The sequence below is a fragment of the Onychomys torridus genome, chromosome 14 (genome assembly GCF_903995425.1).
Source record: "Onychomys torridus chromosome 14, mOncTor1.1, whole genome shotgun sequence".
NCBI classification, from domain to species: Eukaryota; Metazoa; Chordata; class Mammalia; order Rodentia; family Cricetidae; genus Onychomys; species Onychomys torridus.
Genome location: NC_050456.1, coordinates 69,443,351 through 69,467,008, shown reverse-complemented (window position 1 = coordinate 69,467,008; position 23,658 = coordinate 69,443,351). Strand labels below are relative to the sequence as shown.

Here is a 23,658-nt window from a genome sequence, read left to right as displayed (position 1 = left end):
TATTTTGATTACCTTCAGGCCAAAGCTGAGCACTGAATTTATTTAAAGCCGTAAAATGCAGCGAATTAGTTCTACTATGTGGCCCTTGGAGGAAGCCAAGAGCCTGAGATGTCAGTGCTCCCATCTCTGAATGGTCTGGTGTAACCAGCGTGGCAGAAATGAAGATACTCTCTGGGCTACCACACTACTGAAGTCATTGTCGCCAAGGAATTGGAGTGTCAGCTAGGAGAAGAAGGCTGGGGCCCTGGGGCCAGCTAGAGGAGGGTTTATTTCCTGGAAAGAGATTTCACAGTTCTGATAACCTGTCAAACAACCTTGCAGGACACACTGGGATCCAGACAATGATGGGGTCAGTGATGAGTCAGGAATGACCACACCCCTCGGCCAGGGCTGCTTAGTTATGCCGACCTCTTGCCCTCAACTTAAACCTCAGGTTAAGACCCTGAAGATGGACTTTGTGGGGGACGGTGACGGGATCTCTTTACTTGTTCCTCTCCCCACACTGAGCAGCTCTCTTTTTTCATCTTTCCCCTAATCTCTGTTTAATTTGCCTACGGAGAACCAATGGCCCAGCCTAGTTTGTTGGGGCTGCCAGGGCCCGGCTCTGACCTTCATAGTTCTAGTAACACTGCCATCTGCCTTAACGGAACTTCACTCAACTAAGCGGTCACAGGCTCCTGGACCTTCTCAGAAGCCCCTCCATGTACTTCCTGTTTTAGCAATAACCCCTTCAAGTGCGGCGGAAACCTCCACCCCGCCCCTCCGATCACCATCTATACACAATCGAGCTTTTCTTGTTTCCCATCCTTTAGAAGTGGGGCCAGTCTGCCCACCTTCAGCCAGCACTGCATGGAATCATCCATCTCCAGCTTACTATAAATTCCCACCTGTGCAAGCTGGATCAGGATTGAGCCAGTTCTGTGCTGAGGGTTCCTTTCCATGGCTGCAATGCTTCTGAACTGGGTCTGGTTTAACTCTAGTTACCACCATCCTACTCTGTTTGCCTTCCGCAGGCTCAGAATTGGAAAGGGGACACGAAATCAGACTACCATCCTGCCTTCCAAGGGGTGTGTTGTGTTTAAGGTGCAGAGGCCTCCATGTGATGCCCCAAAGACAGCAGCAGGCATAGAGGACAGCAGAGCAGAACAGAAGCCCAGGTAGTTTCTGGGCGGCACCACTTTCCCCTGTCACCTCCAAAAACCTCTGGTACCCCCTTGAACCAGTCTTCTCTCCACAGAGCCCCCGGCACGCCCCCACCTGACCACTTTTCCAGTCCCACAGGCTAAAACTCACTCAAGGCACTTGGGTCCCTAAAAGTTCAGAGGTAACTGATGTGTGGCAGCCGAGTTCCAGAAGTCATGACTCTCAGTAAGAGGTGGGGCTATCCTGAAATCCCAGACCACCAGTTTGTGGCCTATTGGTCAACTTTCTCGAGGGGTCACAGGCACATCCAGGACCATGTGGTGCCAGAGACACTGTGAAGGTCACCTTCCCCAGGCCATAGGAAAAATGACCCAGGTTTCTTGGGTAACAGAAAACAACCCAAACAACTCCACCCCTTCTGAGTCACCAAGAGACATGTATTCCAGTGGTTTAGAAAAACCACAGCACCCCCACCCCATCCTCTTTGAGAGCTCCACCTTCGCCCCTGACTCCAGAGCCTTTTCCTAGTTCCACATCTCTACCCTCATACTCAGGGAGCAACTCCTTCCTAGCAGTTCATCAAAATCCAGCAGCTCCGTTTTCCTGGGCACAAGATTGACTACATTTCCCAGTGTCCCTTGCAGGTGGGCTTGGTCATATGACTGAGTTTTTGTCAATAAAATAATGGGTACAGGAGACACCCAGACTCCTTTCCTAGTCTAACTGTTGCCTTGGACCCAACCCTAAAACATGGAGGCCATGTAGCAGAGCAGCAGGGTCATGCAGGGTTCCCGAGAGAGGCACATCTTGCCTGTGCTTCCTGAAACTTGAAGCCATTTCTTGGTATTGTGGCAGTTGGCTGATTTTCCACATGGCCACATTCCCCACTGCCGTCCCTTATCTCACTTGATACCCTAAAAGGCAGGTGCCGTGTGTTCCTGCCACAAGATGCACTCTCAGTAACCATGGGCTAAGTATAGGATGTGCCTTGTGTCCGAGTCTCTGGAAAGACCCCTCCCAGCAGGACGGGAACCTGCTCTCTACTTACCTTTTGTAGAAAGTCAGCCTTCTGTTGGACTAACACAAGCACCTTCACACATTTAGGACCCAGCCCTAAAGCTTCCCCATCTCAGATACCCTTCCAGATTCTCCCTACAGAAGGGAGGATGTGGGCCCTCCATCCTCTTGGACAGGAGCCCCTTGGCAGTAACACCTGTCAAGCGATATCATGAGAGGAATAGAGATGTTTGCCATCTCTAGCATAGCCCCTCCAACCTGAGTGGAGAGCCCCAGGCCCTCCATCTTATTATTTTTTTTTGAAGATTTATTTATTTATTTATTATGTATACAGCATGTATGACTGCAGGCCAGAAGAGGGCACCAGATCTCATTACAGATGGTTGTGAGCCACCACGTGGGTGCTGGGAATTGAACTTAGGACCTCTGGAAGAACAGCCAGTGCTCTTAACCTCTGAGCCATCTCTCCAGCCCCTTCCATCTTATTTATCTGTGTATTTTCTCAGTGTCCCGAACAACAAGCAGGAGAGTATTTACTGTAGCTTCCTTAGCTGCTGTCACTCTGTGGTTGACGAGGGTGACACCCTGGAATTGTTTCTATGGGTGTCCTCAGTTGGTACTTGGAATAGCCTATGAATTCTTTTTTGTTTGTTTGTTTTTTGTTTCTCTGTGTAACAGCTCTAGCTGTCCTGGAACTCACTTTGTAGATGAGGCTAGCCTTGAACACACAGATCCACCTGCCTCTGCTTCCTAAATGCTGGGATTAAAGGTGTATGCACCACCACCCAGCTTTATCCTAGGGATTCTCATCACAGGCTTCTTGGATTTTAAAACCTAACCCGTGAACATGACCTTTGAAAGGATGCAGAAGCTGGTGCAGATGGGTGAGCTTAGCCTAGACGAGGTCCAAGATTCAAGATGTCTCGATCAGTACAAACCCACCCCAGGATCCAGGCATGGTAGTGTGCACCTCTCAGTTCAGCAGTGGAGAGGCTGAGGTCAGAGGCCTATGAGTTTGAGGCCAGCCTGGATTAAAGATCCCCAAACAGGTTCCCCCTACCCCAGCTCTGCTCTGATAGTCCTGTGCACACCCAGAACTAACACCCAGTCTTTAGAAGTGCTTGCCCATGTGACCATTTCAAAGGCTCTGAGGCAGAGACAGGACAGTGATCGTTAGTTTCATTTGATGGAAGAACAAGCCTGAGAGGCTACATGACACACCCCAGATCACAATCACGGCTTGAGAATGTACTAATATGTTGCTGAAACCCAAGACCAGACATCTTATTTCTTTACTTTTTCCTCTCTTTCTCTATCATCCTTTGTGCTCACAAACAAGAAAGAACTTGACTATGGCTACTGGGAAGCAAAGACAACCAAGTTGTGAGCAGAGACAGTGAAAATTAACAGTGACTTTGCTTAATGTTTTGAAATAGTGTCTTTCTAATTTGACACTTTGTGACCTGACACTCACTGCGTAGCTGGGCGGGTGCCTCTGAGTTACCCAAGCACGCACTACCATGTCTGGCAATTTTAACATTTGAGTGATAAGCTGAATTTAAAACAAACTTGGTCAAGGTCTAGTCCATATAATGTGGGCACAGGAAACACACCAACACGTGTCTCCTCTCAAACTCTTACCCAATCCAAACTGCTACCTTCAACTCAACCCTAAAAATGATTTTCACCATTCTGGTTTCAAACATGGGGACAGAGTGGAGGGTTTGTGGCTAGCAGGTTCTACTGTGTAGCTTGGAGGGAGGAAGGTGAGGTGAGAACTTACTAGATTTTTCTTCTTTAATTGGGTACTCCAGGACCTCCGTGGAGCTGTCCTTCAGGGAAGGGAAATGGACACACAGCACCAGGCGTTTCAGGCTGCTGTCCCGGCAAACCAGGAACATCTGAAATGGTAGAAGCAGAGGCTCAGTGAACCAGAAGCTTTGGTGGGAGGAAGGAGGGATGGAGGCAGGGTGGAAATCATCCAGAGGGTATCTGAAACAAACTCAAAGAGGAAGCGGTCACACATCCCTTGAGAAAAGTGAACCTGACCCATATCCAGACTGGAGTCTCAGTTTCTCCCCTGCTGATGCACAGATAGGGTGGGGTTCTGTATGCCAGTGGTCCAGGATCAGGACTCAGAAAAGCCCTCACAGTTGGGAGTTGGTTGAATTTCAACTCATGCTCTAGCATCCAGCTTTTCTAGGGGAGGGGTGGGGAATGTCTGTTGGAAACAATCATAGGTATCAGAAAATTTATACTTTTTCTCCTTTGCAAAAACAAAAAAGAGCAGTTAGGTGGTGGTGGTGCAAGTTTTTAATCCCAGCACTTGGGAGGCAGAGGCAAGGCCGGTCTTTGTGAGTTCGAGGCCAGCCTGGTCTACAGAGTGAGTTCCAGGACAGTTAAGACTACCAGAGAAACCCATCTTGAAAAAAAAACATAAATAAATCAATAAATAAAACTAGCTATTTTGTTTGGACTTTATGGTACTGGAGACTGAACACAGGGCTCGTGGGTCCTAAGTAGCAATGCCCTGCCACTAAGTTTCAGACCCAGCCTTCCTTTCATTTTTCTTTGAGACAAGGTCTCACTAAGTTGCCCAGGCTGGACTTGAACACACTCTGTAGCCCACATGGGCCTTGCTTGAACTTTTGATCCTCTGGTTTACCTCCCGAGTAGCTGGGATTATGGACCTTTGCTATCAGTCACTGCTAAAAATGGCCAACAGTTAACCTGGAACTCTCTATGGCAGGAACTGTCAGGGTCTATCATATACTCACTGGCTCCATTTTCTCCATCACCCCATGGTGTGAGTTTTGTTATGGCCCTCATTTTACAGGTAAGAAGTGAAGAGACCCTGACCATCACTGCCCACTATACCCCAGGAGGGTGTGGTGCCTGAGCCTGAACAAATGCCTGCCTGGACCACAGGATGAACTCAGGAAGGCTGGCCTGGCCAGGACATTATAAAACAACAGTTTGTAACAATGGGGAGGCCTCTCACTGTGACTGCGCCTGGGAGGCCACAGCCTCTGGGGACCATTCTAAGTGGAGCCAGTACATAATCAGAAGTGGTACAACCTGGGAATCTATAAATATAAACTTAGTCACGGCTTCCTGGCTGTGAGGGGCTGAATGGGATCCAGCCTCAGGATACCCAGGACCTTCACCATGCAAGGGCTCTCTGCACTAACCTGAAATGAAGTTCTTCCAGGTTCTCTTCTGCTACAGATTCTTCCTGAGCTGACAGAATCAACAGATGACCCTCTGGGCCAGGGGACATGTATCTGGGCTCCATTAAGCCAGTACTGGCTGACCACGGACACCAGGGACAACTCAGAATGGGAACCATCTATTTATAGACTCCTAGGCTGTACCACTTCTGATCATGTAGTGGCTCCACTTCCGAGTGGTCCCCAGAGGCAATGGCCTCCTAGGTGCAATCATAATGATAGGCCCTTCCTTTGTTACAAACCGTTGTTTAATAATGTCCTTTGCAGGCCCAGCTGGCCCTTCCCAAGCCCACCCTTCCTTCCCAGGTGACACCTTCTGGAATATTCCTAGCCTCCTGGAACACACTGTCAACAGAAGGGAAGCACTTGGTCTGTGTTCCCATTCTTTCCATGCTCACACTGCCCCTGGACTCTGTTTCCTGGGCTCAGGTCCCAAACAGCTCAGCTGGAATTCCCAAGGCCAGGAGTGTGGCCAAGCTGTTGAGGGCTGGCTGAGGAGTGAGGACACCGGGACATCCCCAAGTGTGAGGACATGACCCCAAGTGTGGGAAGCTCTGGAAAAGACCTCTCCTAAGGTTCCAGATTCTGCTACCACAACTACTGAGTATTAATCCCACCATGACACTGCCAGGTCATCTTAGGCATGAGTGCAGTGTTGTTAATAAAACACACAGTGAGCTCACAGCTCCTGATCCACAGCAGCTGACATGTATCATCTCCCCAGTTGGCCCCAAGCCTGAACTTGCAACTTCTCATATTAAATCTACAGGAGGTGTGGTTATGAGAAAACAGAGGTAAAGAGAGCCAGGTAATGCTTAAGACAGCACAGGAGATGCTAGAGATGGGTTTTAAACTCAGGCCCTTGACTCTAGGTCTCAGGCATGACCCTCCCCTATCTCACCAGGTTCTTAAAGGTTGTTTCTTCATGGGTATGCCTGGCCCTTCTGGAAGTTAGCTGAAGTGAGAAGGTGGGGGGTGGTCAGCCTCTCTTTTCTAGGCAGGGTGGAGAGAGCATGAGAACCAGAAGCAGAAGTGGAGAGAAGGGAAGAGGAGTTGCTAGTCTGTCCACTTGTTTCTAGATGCTTCCATTAGCTATCACTCCATGCCCAGAGACAATGGTCGAGACACTGAACTTTAACTGTCCCAAAGATGTTTCTCAAATATGAAGTCACTTTGTTTCTTCGACAGAGGTTCAAGGTCAATATGCCTCCTTGCCCACAGATCCATGGGAACCAGCAGGGCTGAAGGAAATGCGTGTGAATGAGTGTCTGAGTGGGTGTGGCACAATATGAAATACAGCTGGTCTTTGTTTCCAGTTCTTGGTACAGAGCTTCAAAACCCTGGGAACTTCCTGAGGCAGGGGCATCTGTCCTTTCATGGGGTTATGCTAACAGGAGGCTCTTGGGCCCTTGGTTTCAGAGAGGGGCTGAAGAGGGATTCCAGGCTGGAGCTGCCAGCCCTACCCTGACCTGGGAGAGGTGAGCAGGGTTGGGATGGGTACCCTCACACAGTCTGTGACTTCATTCCTGCCCAGGAGACCCCAGGAGAGAATGCTGCTGGCTAGATCTGGAAGCACATGCCTGGAAATCTAGCGTTTCTGTCCCCTGTAAGCATCTCTGAACCGGAAGAATGATCACATGGGTACGAGGCTCCTGTGGCAAGGAAACCATACAGGCCTAATTCCAAACTGCAGACCTTGGGCCTCGGCTCTGAGCAGAGAGAAGCCAGAGTGAGCAACATGGGGATGCAGTTGACAGGAGCAGGCACTAGGGTCTTCTGTTCATTCCTGGATGCTCACCAGGGTGACTGGTCACAGAGCTGTTCACTCTACTGCCCACACTGCCAAGGTTCCTGCTCCTGGGCCATTTTCCCCATTCACCAGGCCACCAGTAGACCTCGCCGGTCCCAGGGTCCTCACCTACCTGACCTGACATCTGAGTCTGGCTTCTCTGTCCCCGTCTCCTTTCATCAGCTCCCCCACAACAATCCACTAGGAACCCCTAGAAAGCAGAATGGCCTTCCCTGAACAGTGTAAGCCACTGGGCCACATGCCACACTGGGGTCTCACTTCTGTGACAGCTAAGATTCCCCCGGCTGAACTTTGAACTAGACAGTGGTGAGAGCCCTGGGCACTGAGTCTGAATAGTTGTGTCCTTCTAAATTCCAATGCAGAACTGCTCTGGGTTGTCAGGGAGGTCACCTGCCCTCTCTGAGCTGGCTCCGTAGGGAAGAAAACCATGTAGGATTCCAATGCTCTTCTTCCTCCGGCATGTTGGGGGCCTTCCCAGCCCCTCCCCACAAGGTTGCATGAGAGTTCATGTTGTGATGAATTAAGGCAATCTAAGGCTGGTACAGACAACTCAGAATCCTTCCCTGTCTGTCATGGCTAGTATGGAGTATCTTTGTTGTCCTGCTTTTTGACACAGTGTCTTGCTGGGTAGTCCAAGCTAGACCGAAACATGCTATGGAGCCCAGCAGAACACTGAACTTGCAGTGAGTCCCCTGCTTCTGCCTCCTGAGAGCTGTGATTGCAGGCATGTCCAACAATAGATCGTACCCTGCCTGATTTCCTTTTGAGACAGGGTATGGAGCCTTGAACTCATAGAGATTCACCTACCTTGCCTCTGCCTCCCAAGTACTGGGATAAGATAGGATAGGTTTTGAATAGGTCAATGTTTTCAACAATAGCTGGGATGGAAAAAGACTCAGGCAAAGAATTACATGGCCACAGCAATTCCCTCAAATAAATAAAAACTCCTATCTAGATATACTCTAAGTGGCTGTTTTCATCTTTCATTTTGGACCAGAGCTCTTTACAGCTGGAGGAATTTCCCATCATGCCTATGAGGATGCATCTAGTTTGGTTAAGGCAAGAACTGCAGGGCTAGGTAGGCAGCCCAGTGGCCATCCTGGGCTCATTTAGTTGTGGTAGTTCATCTGCAGCCAAGGACCTCTCACCCCAGGGTTCCCACCCCAACAGAGCTGGGGAGTGCATGCAGAAGATCAGAGACCTGGAAATGGACTGAAGGACACACTGACAAAGATTCATTTATAAGACATGGAGAAACTGCAGCTCATCATTCCTCTGACTTACAAAATGGCCATGGTAAGGCCCAGGCAGCATTTCTCAAGGCTGGCCACAGCTCGGATCACCTTGGGAACTTTTAAAGCATGCCAATGGCTCCTCTTTTAGAGAGGAGAAACACAACTTGGTGCCAACGGATGGATTAGCTTCTCAAGCACTGAGGGGGGGAGACAAAATGTCCCAGGCCCACATAGAGCGCCCCTCCACCCATCACCCAGCAGGTCTGGGGATGTTAGATGGAAGAATCCCGACTTTTTAAGCCAAGCCAAAGGACTAAGCATTTGGGGTGGGGGGCTGATGCTGTAAGTTTTTTTTGGCCTCTGAAGGCAGCCAGTGGTGGAACCAAATGAGACACCACAATTGGAAGCCAAACTCAGGTCATATGTTCCCCTCACAGGGCTGTCTCCTAAGGGTGGATGGAGAGTGTGCCCCTGTTCACAAGGCTGCCACAAGGGTGAGAAAGGGGACCACTGAACCTCCCCACCACTGTCAATGCCACCTTCCTCAGCCTCATCCCATGCAGAGGGAAATAGGACTTTCCTGTATAACCAAGGAAGCTTGTCAGAATGGAATTAGCGCTCTTGCGATCTGCCAAACCATCGTCTGCCAGTCCATCTGACAACATGCATCCCCACAGCTCTTAAGCTAAACTCTCACCACCATAGAGGCTTCTCTTATTGAAGACTACCTTTTAAGGGCTATCGAGATAGCTCAGCAGGGAAAAACACTTGCCACCAAACCTGACGACCTGAGTTTGAGCCCCAAAACCCACATGGTGGAAGGAGAGAACCAACTCCCACAAGTTGTCCTCTGAGCTCCACACTCCCACTGTGGCATGTGCATCCCTCCTCCATAAAGAGATACATCAATCAATGAAAACTAGCTTTCAACCGAGAAATGATGACAATTCAGTCATAACAGATCTAGGTCACACACAGACCTTGGCTTCTCGGAGAGTTCCTTAATCAAAGGAAGCAGAAGTCCTTGGAGACACAGGATATGGCTGGTCCCTGGGCTGAGGCAGAGTGTGTACAAGATAACAGCATCTTGTATGGCCAGAAAATAAGGAAGTGCTCCAACAGAAAGCAGGCAAGGATACCTCTACTCACAATTGTGGAGTGCTGGGGTCCAAGGGACACAGGAGCCATGTCCTTGTTTACTTTCTATGGCTGTGATAAACACTGTGACCAAAAGTATCTTGGAGAGGAAAGAGTTTATTTCATCTTATCGCTCACAGTCCATTATTGAGGGAAGTCATGGCAGGAACTGAGGTTGGAACCTGGACTCAGGAACCAAAGCAGAGACCGTGGCAAAATACTGCTCACGAGCATGTTCTGCTTGCTTTCTTATACAACCTAGGGTCTCCTGCCTAGGGGTGGCATCACCCACAGTGGCCCAGGCCCTCCAATAGTAGTCATCAACAAGAAAATGCTCCTCTGACTTGCCTATAAGCTAATCTGATGGAGCCATTTTCTCAACTGAAATTCCCTTTCCCAGATGACCCTAGATCGTGTCAGGCTAACAAAAGCTGATCATCACAATCCATGTGAGAGACTTCTGTGGACAGCTTTCCACAGAATTGCATATTAGGGTCTAGGGAGACAGCTTAGCGGGTAAAACGCTTGTCTTGCGGGCCATCAAGCCATTAGGACCTGAGTTTGCTCCCCAGAATCCTTGCAAAAGGTGGTGGCACACACTAAATCCCAGCACCGAGGAGGCAGACACAAGTAGAGGATCTCTGGGGCTCACTGGCAAGCTACCCTTGCATTCTATCATTTTTTGGTTTTTCAAGACAGGGTCTCTCTGTGTAGTTTTGGTACCTGTCCTGGATCTCACTCTGTAGACCAGTCTGGCCTTGAACTCACAGAGATCTACCTGGCTCTGCCTCCTGAGTGCTGGGATTAAAGGCGTGTGCCATCACCACCTGGCCTAGCCTTGCCTTCTTATTGAAGGTACAATGAAACCAGGTTCTATGAGACTCTCAATAAGTAAATAAATGCCAACCTGATAAACAACACCTGTGGTTGACCTTTGGCCACCATAGTAGGGGTGTAAACACAAGGTTGAAAATTAGTTTGCACCCGAAGTATAAAACTAGTTTTAGGATTTCATATTGATGGGCATGATTATGCAGACAAGGGGAGAGAGATGAATCTTATGCAGAACTCTAATGTCTTTGAAGCCCTGTCATCCAGGAGGCAGGGTGCAATGCCCTTCCTTACAGCAGAGTGACTTTCCTTCCAAAGATTAGGGACAGAGAAGGGCAAGAATGAGGTTGAGGTGGAGAGACGTCACAAACTGGCAGTGGGCAGGCAAAGCCAATGCCACCAGGATGAATTGCATTGCTATTTGGTACCTGTTGTGGTTTGAATAGGAAATGTCCCCTACAGATTCACTGAACACTTGAAGCCAAGGTCTCTGACTTAGTGTGCCAATTCAGAGCTCTGGAAACCTTAGGAGATGTGGTTTGGCTAAAGGACATAGGTCATTTGGGGATGGGTCCTTATATGGCCCTAAGTCCTTCCTGTTTGGCTATGTGTGTTCTGTCCACCATGAGGTGATGGGCTTTGCTCCATCACTTCTTATCTACCATGAGGTGATGGGTTTTGCTCCATCACTTCCTGTCCACTATGAGGTGATGGGCCTTGCTCTGTCACTTCCTGTCCACCATGAATTGATAAGCTTTGCTCCATCACTTTCTGTCCACCATGACTTGATAGACTTTGGTCCATCACTTCCTGTCCACCATGAGGTGATTGGCTTTGCTCTGTGACTTCCTGTCTACTATAGGCTGATGGGCTTTGTTCATCATTGGCTCTCTGTCACACCATTCAGCATCACTTTGGGCCTATAGCAATGTTAACCAAATACAAACTTAGATCTCTCAAATCATGAGCCCATGTAAGTCCTTTATCTTTTAATCTGTTTTTAACTCTCGGGAATTCATCACAGCAGCAAAAGTCATGACTAACACAGAACCTTTGAATGCTGGGCTGGCATTAGCTTCGTCTCTGTAACTCCACCAAGACTTGTCAACTCATGCCTAATCATTAGACAAACTCCAATGGAGGACATCCTGCTAAATGCCCCATTTGTCCTCCTCAGATCTCACTAACTGTCCTCAGCAAGAGGGGTCAAAGAAGAGGTGATAACTGCATGGCAAGTATGTCCTGGAGAGGGTCCTGGGGCAGACAGAGGACATCAGGCAAAAGCAAGCCCAGGCTTTAGCTGACACTAATGTACCAGGACTGGTACAGTAACTGTGGCAAGTGTTGGTTAGCTGCTGTCAGCGGCAGAGCTTGCATGTGGGTGGGCACAGGGCATGCTCTATTCTCAGGGTACAGGGCACTCTCTGTTCTGGGCTTGCAACTTTTCCATAACTCTAAAACCATGCTAACTAAAACAACAAACCAGCCTGAGTGCAGAAGAAATAAAGGCAACTTTCTGTTGCTGGATACATATGATTTTTTTTTTCTTTTAAAAAGGGCCACAGTGTTCCCAACTCCTTATCAGAGAAGAGGCTGCTGGGAGTAGAGGAAGGAAGTAGATGTGGCCAAGGTCACACAGACACTGGGCATGGGCAAGAGAGCTGGCTCTAGGCATGACAAAGGCTGCCTCTCCCATGCTTCAGGGGGTGGACCCAGGAGATCTCTGGGCTGTCTTAAAGCATAGGGACCACCCATGGTGTCTGTGCTTTTCAAAATAATGACCTCATCACGCTGGTTCTGTGGGAACCATACAGTGCAGCAAAGGGCTTTCCCAGCATCTTTGAAGATCACACCATGTGCCTCTCTTTCCTTTTTCTTTGGTATAGAGTCTTACACTGGCCTGGAACTCACTGAGCTATATTCTCCAGCCCCACTCTCCTAGCTGTGTGACTTTAGGCAACATCTCTGTACCTCAACTTCCTCATTTGGAGAGGGGGATGCTGATTATGTCTAGTTGACAGAAATGGCTACAAAGTTCAGATAATATTGGCACGTGGCCATCTTAGCTTGTGTAAGTATGTTATGGGATGTTGGCTCAACAATGATAAAATAGCCTAGTGTTCACCTTTCAGAACCCATCCCTGTCCTTAGCTAAGACACCTGAATCTCTATACAACCTGCTCACATCCTCCTCTTGTCTCTAAACCTTTCCGGGATCATTTGTCAACTCTGAGCCAGCCCGATGCTGTGCAAACGGGAGTTAGGCTGTATCTTTTAGTCTGTACTGTTCAGTGCAGATGCAACTGTCCCCATCAACATTCCCATCCAAGGTTAATGTGCAGACGCAATATGGAGATATGAGGGTGACTGTGCTTGCTTCCTTCCTGTTTCTCCTTTGCTGGTCTAGTCCCCACTCTGCCCCAGGTAGGCCACCACTCACCAGCCTCATCACCTGAGGCAGGTGACCTCACTCCCCAGGACTAGCAGCCTTGCTGCCCACCCAGCACCTGGCTTTCCCTAGACTTCAAATCCTAGCCCTGCCTCCTGTTGACAGCTCCACATCTCTTGACCTCAGGGCCGTTCTTGGCAGGTGATTGTTCTCACAGAACAGGCAGAGAGAAAGGATGGGAAAATGAACTGTCAAACCCATATAATAGTAATAGACTGATGAACAGCACAACACTCCCAGACCATCAGGTGGCAGAGCCCCGAGGCGTACACTCCACACTGCTTTCCAGGGGGATTCAGTTAGTGTATATAACCTCTGCCAGCCTCTTTTGCTTTCTGTGGCTTCTTGAGGACGCTTTTCTGGACACCAATAGTTCTAAAAAGCTGGCACTGAGGAAACAACTCAGGCCTCCTCATGGCTCCTGAAATAGGATAAAAGCAGAGCCTACTAATGACAAGGTGACATCGGGGATAGCACAGGGACGGTACTCACAAACAACCCAACAGAACCATCTCTGCTCTTAGGGGCCTGGGAAGATGTCAAATTCCTGTGCTTTTTGAAGAAAGGATGGCATGGGGAAAATGGGGGTGCTTGCTAAACACAGCATTTACACTACCACGGAGCCTAACTCTAGCCACAGAAAGACTTCTGACAAGACCACAATGTCTATTGCCCCAGTTTGTGGCATGACTCCCACGGGTATTCTTCCAGAGACTGGGGCTGGGGTGGGGTGGGGTGGGGTTGGGGTGGGGTGGGGTGGATCTGTTCCTTACTACTCTGTGACTAGACCCTCTTCACACACCCTAGACATACCCTTCCTAAGGGCCAGCTGTGGTGGTCTGAATGATAACTGTCCCTCCACAGTGTCAGGCATTTGAATACTTGGCCCCCACTTGATGGCATTGTTTGGGTTGGTTTCAGGAGGCGTGGCCTTGCTAGAGCATGTATGCCACTGGGGTGGGCTTTGAGAGTAACAAGTTTTACCTATGTCTGGGTTGCTCTTTCTGCTTCTGTGCTTGTGGGTCAAGATGTTAACTCTTAGCTGGCTACTCCAGTAGCCATGCCTGCCACTTCTCCATGACAGTTCCTCTGGGACCATCACAGTGCTGGTCACAGCCACAGAAAATCAACTAATAATACACTGGGCACCAGCTTGCTCCTTGGCCTGCCTTTAAGCTGCCTCCTCACAAGAATGGAGGAGTAATCCTGTCTCACAGGGGAAGGTGCAGGCTGCCAGGGATTCCTGCTGTGTGGGCCCCAGTCACTGAAGGACTAGAAACCTTTAGAGGGAGGAATAAGCAGTGGGTTTGTTTTCTGGGCCATGGCATCTCCCTGCCTCCCTGCTTCCTGCTGTTGCACCCCTGTGGAAAAAGAGGCATCCATGGACACTCAGGCTAACCTATGGGCTGGGGTAGGCTGGATGGGCTCAGGGATATTATCACCTTCCCAGCCCTACACCCTGTGGCAGGGTGGCTGGGACTTGGCTAGAGGTCCCTGGATTCCAGTCTTCCCAGTTTTCAGGCACAAATGACAGCTCTGTGGATCTAATATATTTGGGGGTGGGAAAATCTGAGCCCTAAGTTCTAGATGGAGGATGACTTCCAGGAGACAGAGAAGTGCCACAAGCCACACCCAGATGAGAACAGCTAAGAAGCAAGAGTCTCCAGTATCAGACACAGTGTGAGATAGATTTTAGGAGCCCTCAGACAGCCCAGGTTCAAACCCTGGCTATGCTACTCCATCCTGGTGTCTCCTGGGATGTAGTAGCAATATGTATTACTCTCATTGGTTAATAAAAAGCTGACAGGCAGGAAGTTAGGTAGGAAAGCCAAACTGAGGATGATGGGAAGAAGGAAGGTGGAAACAGCAGAGACACTAGCCAGCTGCTGCCGGGCAAGCAGGACATGTAAAAATGAGGTAACAAGCCATGAACATAAACAGAAATATGGATTAATTTAAGGGTAAGAGTTAGTAATAAGCCTGAGCTACTGGCCAAGTATTTATAATTAATATAAGCCTCTGTGTGGTAATTTGGGAAGTGGCTGCTGGGTATTTGGGGAGTTACTAGCAGGATAGAAACTCTCCTTGTTTGCAGTAATAGTTGCCTTAGGTAGTTAGGGGTCATGGGAGAGAGCCTTGGACACAGTGAATCTTTGGGGAATATGGCTGCTAGGGTGTGGGACACTGTCTGGAAGAAGACTAAAAGGATACAATGTTGGTGTCTGTCAGAATGATTGTGGAAGCATAGTGGGTCCTGGGGTGGAGGGGGAAGTAGATAGGTGCTGCTTAATGGAGACAGGACTGACTTTTGAGCTGAAGAGAATGTCTCAGAACCAGATGGAGGCAGTAGCCGCATACTAATGCACAGCATACTAAATGCCTGTGGTACACTTTAAATGTCTGTTTTTATGTGATGTGATATGATGTATATTTTGCCTTAACTTTTTAAAATGCCTTCTGGGGAGTGAGTTGGCCTTGAGTAGGTGGAAAAGCCTTCATTAGACATTTTACTTCTGACAATTTTGTTCATTTCTGTCCAGCTTGTTTTTTTTTTTTTTTTAAAATAACAAATGCATATATGGATCACTTTTATAATTAAAACAAATTACATGCTGTTTTCAAAAGGGAATAGCATTTGAGAAAATGTGTGGGGGTGCAGGAGGAGCAGGGGAGGTGCTCTGACTCATCCTATCAACTGTCATCTGGTCATCTCTGTCTGTTTAGCCATCATTTCATCTATTCATGTTCCCAACCACCCATCTACCCACCCATCCACTCACCCATTCACCCACCTACCCACCCATCCACTCATTCACCCACCCACCCACCCATCCACCCACCCATCCACTCATTCACCCATCCACTCACCCATCTGCCCACCTATCCACTCATTCACCCACCCACCCACCCATCCACTCATTCACCCACCCACCCACCCATCCACTCACCCATCCACTATCTACTGTTCACTCTCTCTTCCTATGTACTAAGAATAGCACATGGAGAGGAGATATTAAAGCTTCCATTTCAAAGAAACAAAAATGAGTCCCAGAAATATAGGGCCATTTGTCCACCCCAAAGCCCGACTCCAGAGCATCTGCTGATGAACCATGGTACATCCTGAGCTCTTCACAGTTATACCTGCCTCACTGGAGTGGACAGAGCTGACTTACCCCAGCGCTCTCCCGCTGTAGGATCCTGGCAGCCTCTGCCTGGCTTAGCCCTAGCTGCAGCCACACAGGGCAGGTCTTCACCAGTTTCTCCAGGACACTGATGCCCCGGCGTGGGATGCAGTTCTTTGGGGTTGTTGGCAAACCAAGCCTCATGCCATCTTTCTCCTCGTCTTCTTCTCCCTCTCCTTTGCCAGCATCTGAAACAGGACTGAGATAGGACATAGAATCAAATGGTCAGTGCATCCTTCAGAGGGCCATGGGAGGATGGACAACAAGTAGGGACTGAATTGACCCCATTTGCTCATTTAACATCTATATGGCCAGGGCCCTTTTGGGGAATGATATCAACAGACAAGTCTCCACCTAAGGCATGTATCGTTACAGCAAGTAAGACACACAGAAACAGGAGTAGAGTGGACACACTGGCTAGTTTCAGCCCAGTGGACTCAAAGAAACACGGCAGCATCTGAGTAGATCCTTGAAAAAGGGTTTTGAAACCTTTCAATTGAAGAACAACTGGCAGGCTATGAGATGTACACACGGCTTGTATACAGCTAGCTCCATTTTGACCTGTCCACGCCCATGTAGTTACCACCATGAATGAGAGAGACCTGTACCAGCTAATGTGACTTGACACACATTGGTCACTGGGTTAAGAGTGACTGGTCCATACTGAAAATATGGGCTGAGAGCATTCTAGGCCCAGGTGACCAGTGTGCAAAGTGGTGAGAGGCAGAGAGAGAGAGAGAGAGAGGAACCCCACAAACCATCCATGCATTTGCATTTCAGAGGGAAAGGAGGTAGTGGGTGGGGCAGTCTGGACAGCAGAACTGCAGGGAAGGGCGTCAGAGGGGGGGGTGTTGCTGGAAGGCCAAGGAGGATCCCAGTACACAGTGACTTTAGACTGAAAAGTGCAGGTGTTGGGGGAGAGGTGTCCAGGAGAAATGTCAGGGATAGGGGCAGGTGACGGGGTGACTTTGGAAGATGAAGTTAAGGGGGCAGGGGACCCCAGGAGTTCTGGAGTCACTGGGAGCCTTGGCTCTGAGTATTCAAGCAGCTCCTCTAGAGCCCCAGTGTTGAGGGGAGGAGCCTCTGACACCCTGTTCCCTGGATTGGACCTTGAGCTTCCTAAGCCTGGGATTTTTGCGGACCTATAGAGGTGATGCCTCTCCCTCTCCCACTCAGTCCTCTCTGCATCATGAGCTGTATGCTGCTGCTCTCGGATTACCGAGTGGAAACTATTCCAGACTCTAGTTTGAGTCATGAGGACCTAACACTGTGCAACCCCACTCTAAAAGCTTCTGTGGCTCCCACTTCCTAAAGAACTCAGGCCAGTGCCCTATTATTCAAGGCATTCTCATCCTGAAAGGACCCCCTGAAAGGCAGCTCTCCATCACCCCCCATAGAACCTACATATCTTTCTCTAGTCACCTGCTTAAACTGCCTGTCTGCCTATAATTACCATGGGGGTCTTGACTCACTGCAGCTGATAAGCAGAGATGTGAGACAAGATGTCAAAAACAACTACTATATTAAAAAAATTGTTGAATTAGAGTTGAAACTTCTACCCAGGTCTGGGGTGACTGGAGATAAAGTATTTGCCAGGCAAGCATGAGATCGGAGTTTGATACCCAGAATCCATATAAAAAGCTGGGCATGGTGGCACACACTTGCAGTTCCAGCACTGAGGAGGTAGATACAGGTGGATGTCTGGGGCTTCCTCACCAGGCAGTTTAGCCTCCTTGGCAAGTTCTAGGCCAGTGAGAGATCTTGCTGTGATGAGACACCATGACCACAGCAACACTTACAAAGGAAAGCATTTAATTGGGGCTGGCTTATAGTTTCAGCGGTTTAGTCTATTGTCATCATGGTAGGGAGCATGGCAGCGTGCAGGCAGACATGGTGCTGGAGAAGTAGTTGAGTGTCCTACATGTGAATGCACAGGCAGCAGGAAGAGAGGGGCTCTGGGCCTGGCTTGGGCTTTTGAAAGCTCAAAGCCCATCCCTATTGACATTTCCTCCAACCTCCAACAAGGCCACACCCACTCCAACAAGACCACACCTCCTGATTCTTTTCAAGTAGTGCCACTCCATGATGACTAAGCATCACAAATATATGAGCCCATGGGAGCCATTCTTATTCAAACCACCACATCCTGTCTCCAAAATCAAGGTGGAAGGTGCTTGAAGAACACCCAAGTTTGTCCTTTGCCCTCCACAGACACGTGCACCTAAACATGTGCACACAGACACATGCATACACCTCTGCCCATCTATCTGGAGGGAAATATTTGCAAAACACATACTTCATGAGTGACAAGCAAGTCAATTAAAAAAGGGAAGTCAAAAGATCTGAACAGATTCTCCACAGACGACATACATGGGCCAATAAGCAGGTGAAAAGGTGCTAGAAATCCTTGGTTATTAGGGACACGCAAATTAAAACCATAAGGTGACACCATGGTGTGACCAGAAGATTGACTGAAATAAGGACCACCCCCACCACTTTTGCTCAGGATGGCTCAGGTACCAGAAGGCTCTCAGATTTGCTTGTACAAATGTACATTGGTACAACCACTTTGCAAAATGACAGGGCAAGTTGTCACAACCTGAACACATGGTCTCCATGGCAGGTCCCACTCCTCAGTATGGTCCCCAAAGGAACAAAAGCCCACGTCTGTAAAAAGATGGATAAGGAAATGGTCACAGCAGCTTAACTTACAATAACTCCAAACTGGCCCGGGGACCCATCGATGGAAGGAGGAGGAAGAGGCTGGGCTCCCCACACAAGGGAACAGCTAGCAATAAAGATATCCACTGATAAATAGCCACGTGGGTGAATCACGAATGCCAACAGTACATCAAAGCCACAGGCAAAGAAGACAGATCCCACAAGTCAATGTGAAGTTCCAATGGTACATACTTCCATCTGTGTGTTTATTTACTTTGCTCACATCCATTTTATACTAAAGCAGTAGAGAGCAGTCATCTACTGAACTCTGTAGTTAACAACCCATATGCTAACATATTCAGGGAGGGCTAGAACTTCCTCTGGAATGCACAAAAACAAAGGGAACTTTCAGATAGATGAAGGCACGTAATAACGCAAACAGGGAAAAACATTAAGGATAAGTGGTAGATATGACTGTTCATTACAAAATCTGCTCTTCTGCATGTTTAACATTCATTTTTACTTCTTCAGGAAACTAAGATAAAATTCTTCGCATCCTGTGAAGCCCATTCAAATGAAGCTTGATTGCTGAACCAGAAGCCTGGATCTAAATTCACGCTGTGTGGCTTTAGGCTCATTATCTTACCTCTCTGAGCTTCAGTTTAATTACCATTTAAAAAAAAAAGTCTTTGCTTGGCAGGATGACTGTGCAGCTCTGACGCAGTCTGTTGAAGATTTAGCATAGTGCTTCCTGTAATTTAGCAGAGCTAGCTAGCTATTGTGTTCCTATCCTTTGACTCTCCAGCTGCCATTCTTCTCTTCCTGCTGCAATCCCCTACTGTGTGCAGACTTCATATGAGGACTTCCGGCACATTTGACTGGCGTGAATGGTGCTCACATGCTGTGTGCTGCTGTCTTGTGTCCGAGACTTCTGGCCCTGGTGGCAACCCATGAGTTCGAGTGTACAGGAAACATGCAGCCTGGCATGAATGCAGACACAGTTGCCAAGAGAATCCAAGTTTCTTGACCAAGTAGACCCCAGGGAAGACTCTTCTCATGCCCTATGTGCAGCTGGTGGATGAACAGGCAAGGCCAGGGTGGTCCACACAGCTGGCAGTGACAAGCACCATGGGTCAGCCCAACACTGGCGCCAAAGATGCTTTCCAGAAGGTCAGCTCCTTGAGGTTCCTCGGGGTCCATGCTAAGTGTGAACATGACAGAGGCTGGCTCAGAGCCCTTAGGATGGTGGTTTTTTGTTTGTTTGTTTTTTGCCTAGAGGACTCTGTAAGATGTCAAAGGCCACAGTCCTTACCTCCTGGCAAGGTATAGAAGTTGGAGAAACCAAGGCCTCAGGGAGGTGTGGACTTCATACTAGGTTGGAAGAGTGGCAGGAACCAAGGGACAAAGCCACATGGTTTCTGTCATAACCAAGCTAGAGACAGATGACACAGGGAAACCTGAGTTCTCAACTGTCCACAGGGAACAGGCAGGAGGTGTGATTGCACACGCTGAGCTGGCCCACTCTGAGCTCTGCCTGTGGCCGTGACTCCTGCTGTCAGTGGTGGCGGCTGAACCCTCTTGGCACTGTGCCTGTCATCGGCTGGCAAAGCAGAGACTCTGACACCCACGCCCTCCCTCCTGACAGCAGATGCTGAGGCTGCCGTACCCTGAGATCTTTGATTGTAGATAAAGAAGCAAGCAGACGTGACATGTGACAGTGACGAGGCCATCATGAATGGAGTTGACAGCAGGAAGGAACTAGGCCAGGGGTTACAAAGGAGCTCTGCCACAAAGAGAAGCCCTCCAGGACAGATGCTCCTCCAATGTGACCTCAAGCAATGGCTCTAGTGGCCTCATAGCCTTCCCTTCCCACAGCTGTCCAGGGACACTCTGCTGCCTCCATGTGCCTGTGGTCAGTTGCCCAACAAGTCCACAGTGTACCTCAGCACCTGGCTTCTCCAGGATGTTCTGAGCAGCTCTGGAAGGGAGGAGTGGGCCCTGTCACAGGCCTAATGAACCCAAGTGGGAAGAAGACAGAGCAGTGGGGTAACAGCCTGGGTGCTGGCTGGCTACCACCTGCCTGAAGGAGAGCGCAGAAGTTTCCTGGCCAAGAGCCACAGACTTTGGCTGCCTGGTGAGCTCCTGGAAGCTTTACTGGGCGAACTGAGACCTCTTGTGTAGACTTGGACAGAAAGTGGAGGGTTTGAGAGATGGAAGGTCTAGGAAACAAGCCATGTCACCCCACCTATCATCATGACTTCTGGCAAGGCCTGGACACTCTGCACAGGGCTCCACAGAGAAGGCAGGAAGAGCTTCACAGAGATGATGTGAACTCTCTGTGACCCTCACACCTGCTGCACAAGGCTGAGCCAAGTGCCCCAAAGAGAGTCTAAATCTCAACCCCAGTACCCATGCATGAGACTTGGAGAAAGGGTCTTTGCAGGCAGGATCAAGTTAAGGGTCCTAAGATGAGACACCCTGGGGTCAGGCTCTGGAATGTGTTTCTAACCATTGCACTAGTTCCCAAAAATCGGGTCAGTGAAATGGCTTAGTGAGTAAAAGGGCTTGCTGGCAAGCCTGAAGATCTGCGTTCGATCCCCAGGACCCACATGGTGGAAGGAAAGACCTGACTCTTACAACTTGTCCTCTGAACTCCACGGGAACTTCATAGTACACATAACCCCACATGCCATAAATAATTAAATGATCAATGCAATAAAAATAGGCTTGTTTTTTACAACTTAAAATCTTTAACTTTTGAAAAAGGTGATGTTTTTAAAGTTCCACATTTGCATATCTTTATGTAGCTGGCAAAGAAAATTCAATAATTGTTTTTTTAAATCTTATTTGGGAACAGATACATACAGAGACATATAAATATGCACAAGGAATAATTTGCAGATGGCCATGCAAGGCATCATTAATAGACAGTTCTGAGATGTGCAGGGGGTGTGGCTCAAATCATTATAATGATTACATATTGTTTCTATGACGAAAATCATTTTAAACCAACAGTCTTCTCGTCTGCTCCATGGAGTTGGTGAAGTCTGGCCCATGGGAACAGTTCAGCTAGCTCTTGCTAGGTAACTAGGTTAATGGTCACATGTGCTTCTCCCAGGAGTACCTATACTTGCCTGTTCATTGCTCCCAGATCTACCCATTCCTCTGCCCACTGTGCCTCACTTAGTGTGAAGCAAAACAGACAGCAGCTAAGGAGGACCATTTCTCAGGACCTAAAAGCTAGGCAAGGCGGGGGGGGGGGGGGGGGGGGGGGGGGCGTGCGGCGACAACACACATACCCTAAGAGTGGAAGGTTATGCGCCCTCACATGACAATCTATCAGATCTGAGACGTGAGACGCGGTCACAGATGGTGACAAAGGCCACAAAGGCCACCACTGCTACAGTATGTACCAATTTAAAAAATGGGAGAAAGCAGATGCCCGGGGCGGGATGCTGGCTGTAGGTAACATGCTTTTTGTGCAAGCAGGGGGACCTGAGTTCAGATCCCCAGCACACATACAAAAGACAAGTGTGAGAGTATGTGTCTGTAACCTAGTGCCGGAGGGAGGGGCAGAGATGGGGAGATCCTTGGAGCTGGCTGGTCAGCCATCTAGCCAAAATGGCAAGCTCCAGGTTCGGTGACAGATGAGTCTCAAAAAATAAGGTAGTGAATGATGGAGAAAGATATCCAGCAACAACCTCCAGTCACCATATTAGCATGCATGGATGCACACATGAACAGATACACATACCTGCTCACAGGTACCACACCTACACACACCATGTGCATCCCCCAAAAGTGCCAGTCTATAAGATAATTCTATAAATCTGTAAGATAAACTTCCAGGCAGGCAATCTTCAGCTCTCACAAGGCAACCGACACATCCCCCACCTCCCCAGTGCACAAAATCCAAAGACCGTGTTGGTGCTCATTTCCCATTTCATCCCTGGGGCAGAGGTGAAAAGGACATAGGTCCTCAGCTCTGAGAATAGGTCACTGAGGTCTGTAAGGCAAAACCAAACCAAACAACAACAAAAAACAAAAACAAACAACAACAACAACAAAAAAAACCAAGACCTGAAACTTGGTGTTCTACTGAGTCAGGGAAAAAGAAGAGGGAGGAGGAGGGAGACAGAGTGTTCACATTGATGAGAGAGGAGTTGCCACAGGAATTCTTTGTTCTGTTCCTGCAGCTACCCCAGGAGTCTGGGATGAAGCCCAAAGAGAAAGTCCTAAAATCAAACAAACGAAAACACCAGAATACGAAGAGCAATAAGCAAACTCCTGAGTCCAAAAGCATTCATCACAGCTGTGTGTCTCCTCTGTGGCCACAGTTCACCAATGTGGGTGAGGGTGCTCCCTGGCTGGAGTGGTGGTGAGGGTGCTCCCTGGTGGGGGGTAAGGGTGCTCCCCAGTAGGGAGGTGAGGGTGTTCCTGGCAGCAGGGGGGGGGGGGAGGGCAAGGGTGTGGGGGTGTGAGGGTGCTCACTTTGACCAGGGTTCTAAGATTACCATAAAAGAAAGACTCAAGGCAAATGTAACACACTGGGATGTCACAAGCTGGATTGCAGCTACGCAGGGCATTGCTGAGTTTTCTGTAGGTTTCTCTGGACTTGGAATAGTTCTAATTTTCAAATTACGTTTATTTATTATGTGTAGCTGTGGAGCCCAGGTGCTATAATAGTGTGGAGGTCAGAGGGTAACTTGTGAGAGGCTGGTTGGTTCTTTCCTTTTACCACGTGGGTTCTGGTGATCAAAGTCAGGGCTGTCAGGCTTGGCAGCAGAGTGTTTTACCTGCTGAGCCATCCCACCAGCCCTGTGCTCCAACATTTGTTAAAAAAAAAAAACAAAAAAAAAGCCCATGTGCTTGCACCTCCTTCTCTGAGGTGCTGGGGAAAGCAGTCTGAGGAACCCAAGCCTTTTCCTTCTGCTGGCATAAGCCCTTCACCCCATCTGATATG

At 48.8% G+C, this 23,658-nt stretch overlaps 1 protein-coding gene across 1 annotated transcript in view; it reads right to left on the bottom strand.

Annotated features, from left to right (window-relative positions):
- Positions 1-23,658, bottom strand: part of Rin3 (Ras and Rab interactor 3) — a 110,327-nt gene that overhangs the window by 63,256 nt on the left and 23,413 nt on the right. The window contains exons 2-3 of the mRNA XM_036205992.1: positions 16,026-16,233; positions 3,944-4,061 (exon numbers count right to left, since the gene is read on the bottom strand). Of these exons, the coding sequence (XP_036061885.1) occupies positions 3,944-4,061; positions 16,026-16,233 (326 nt within the window). The remainder of the gene's footprint in view (positions 1-3,943; positions 4,062-16,025; positions 16,234-23,658) is intronic.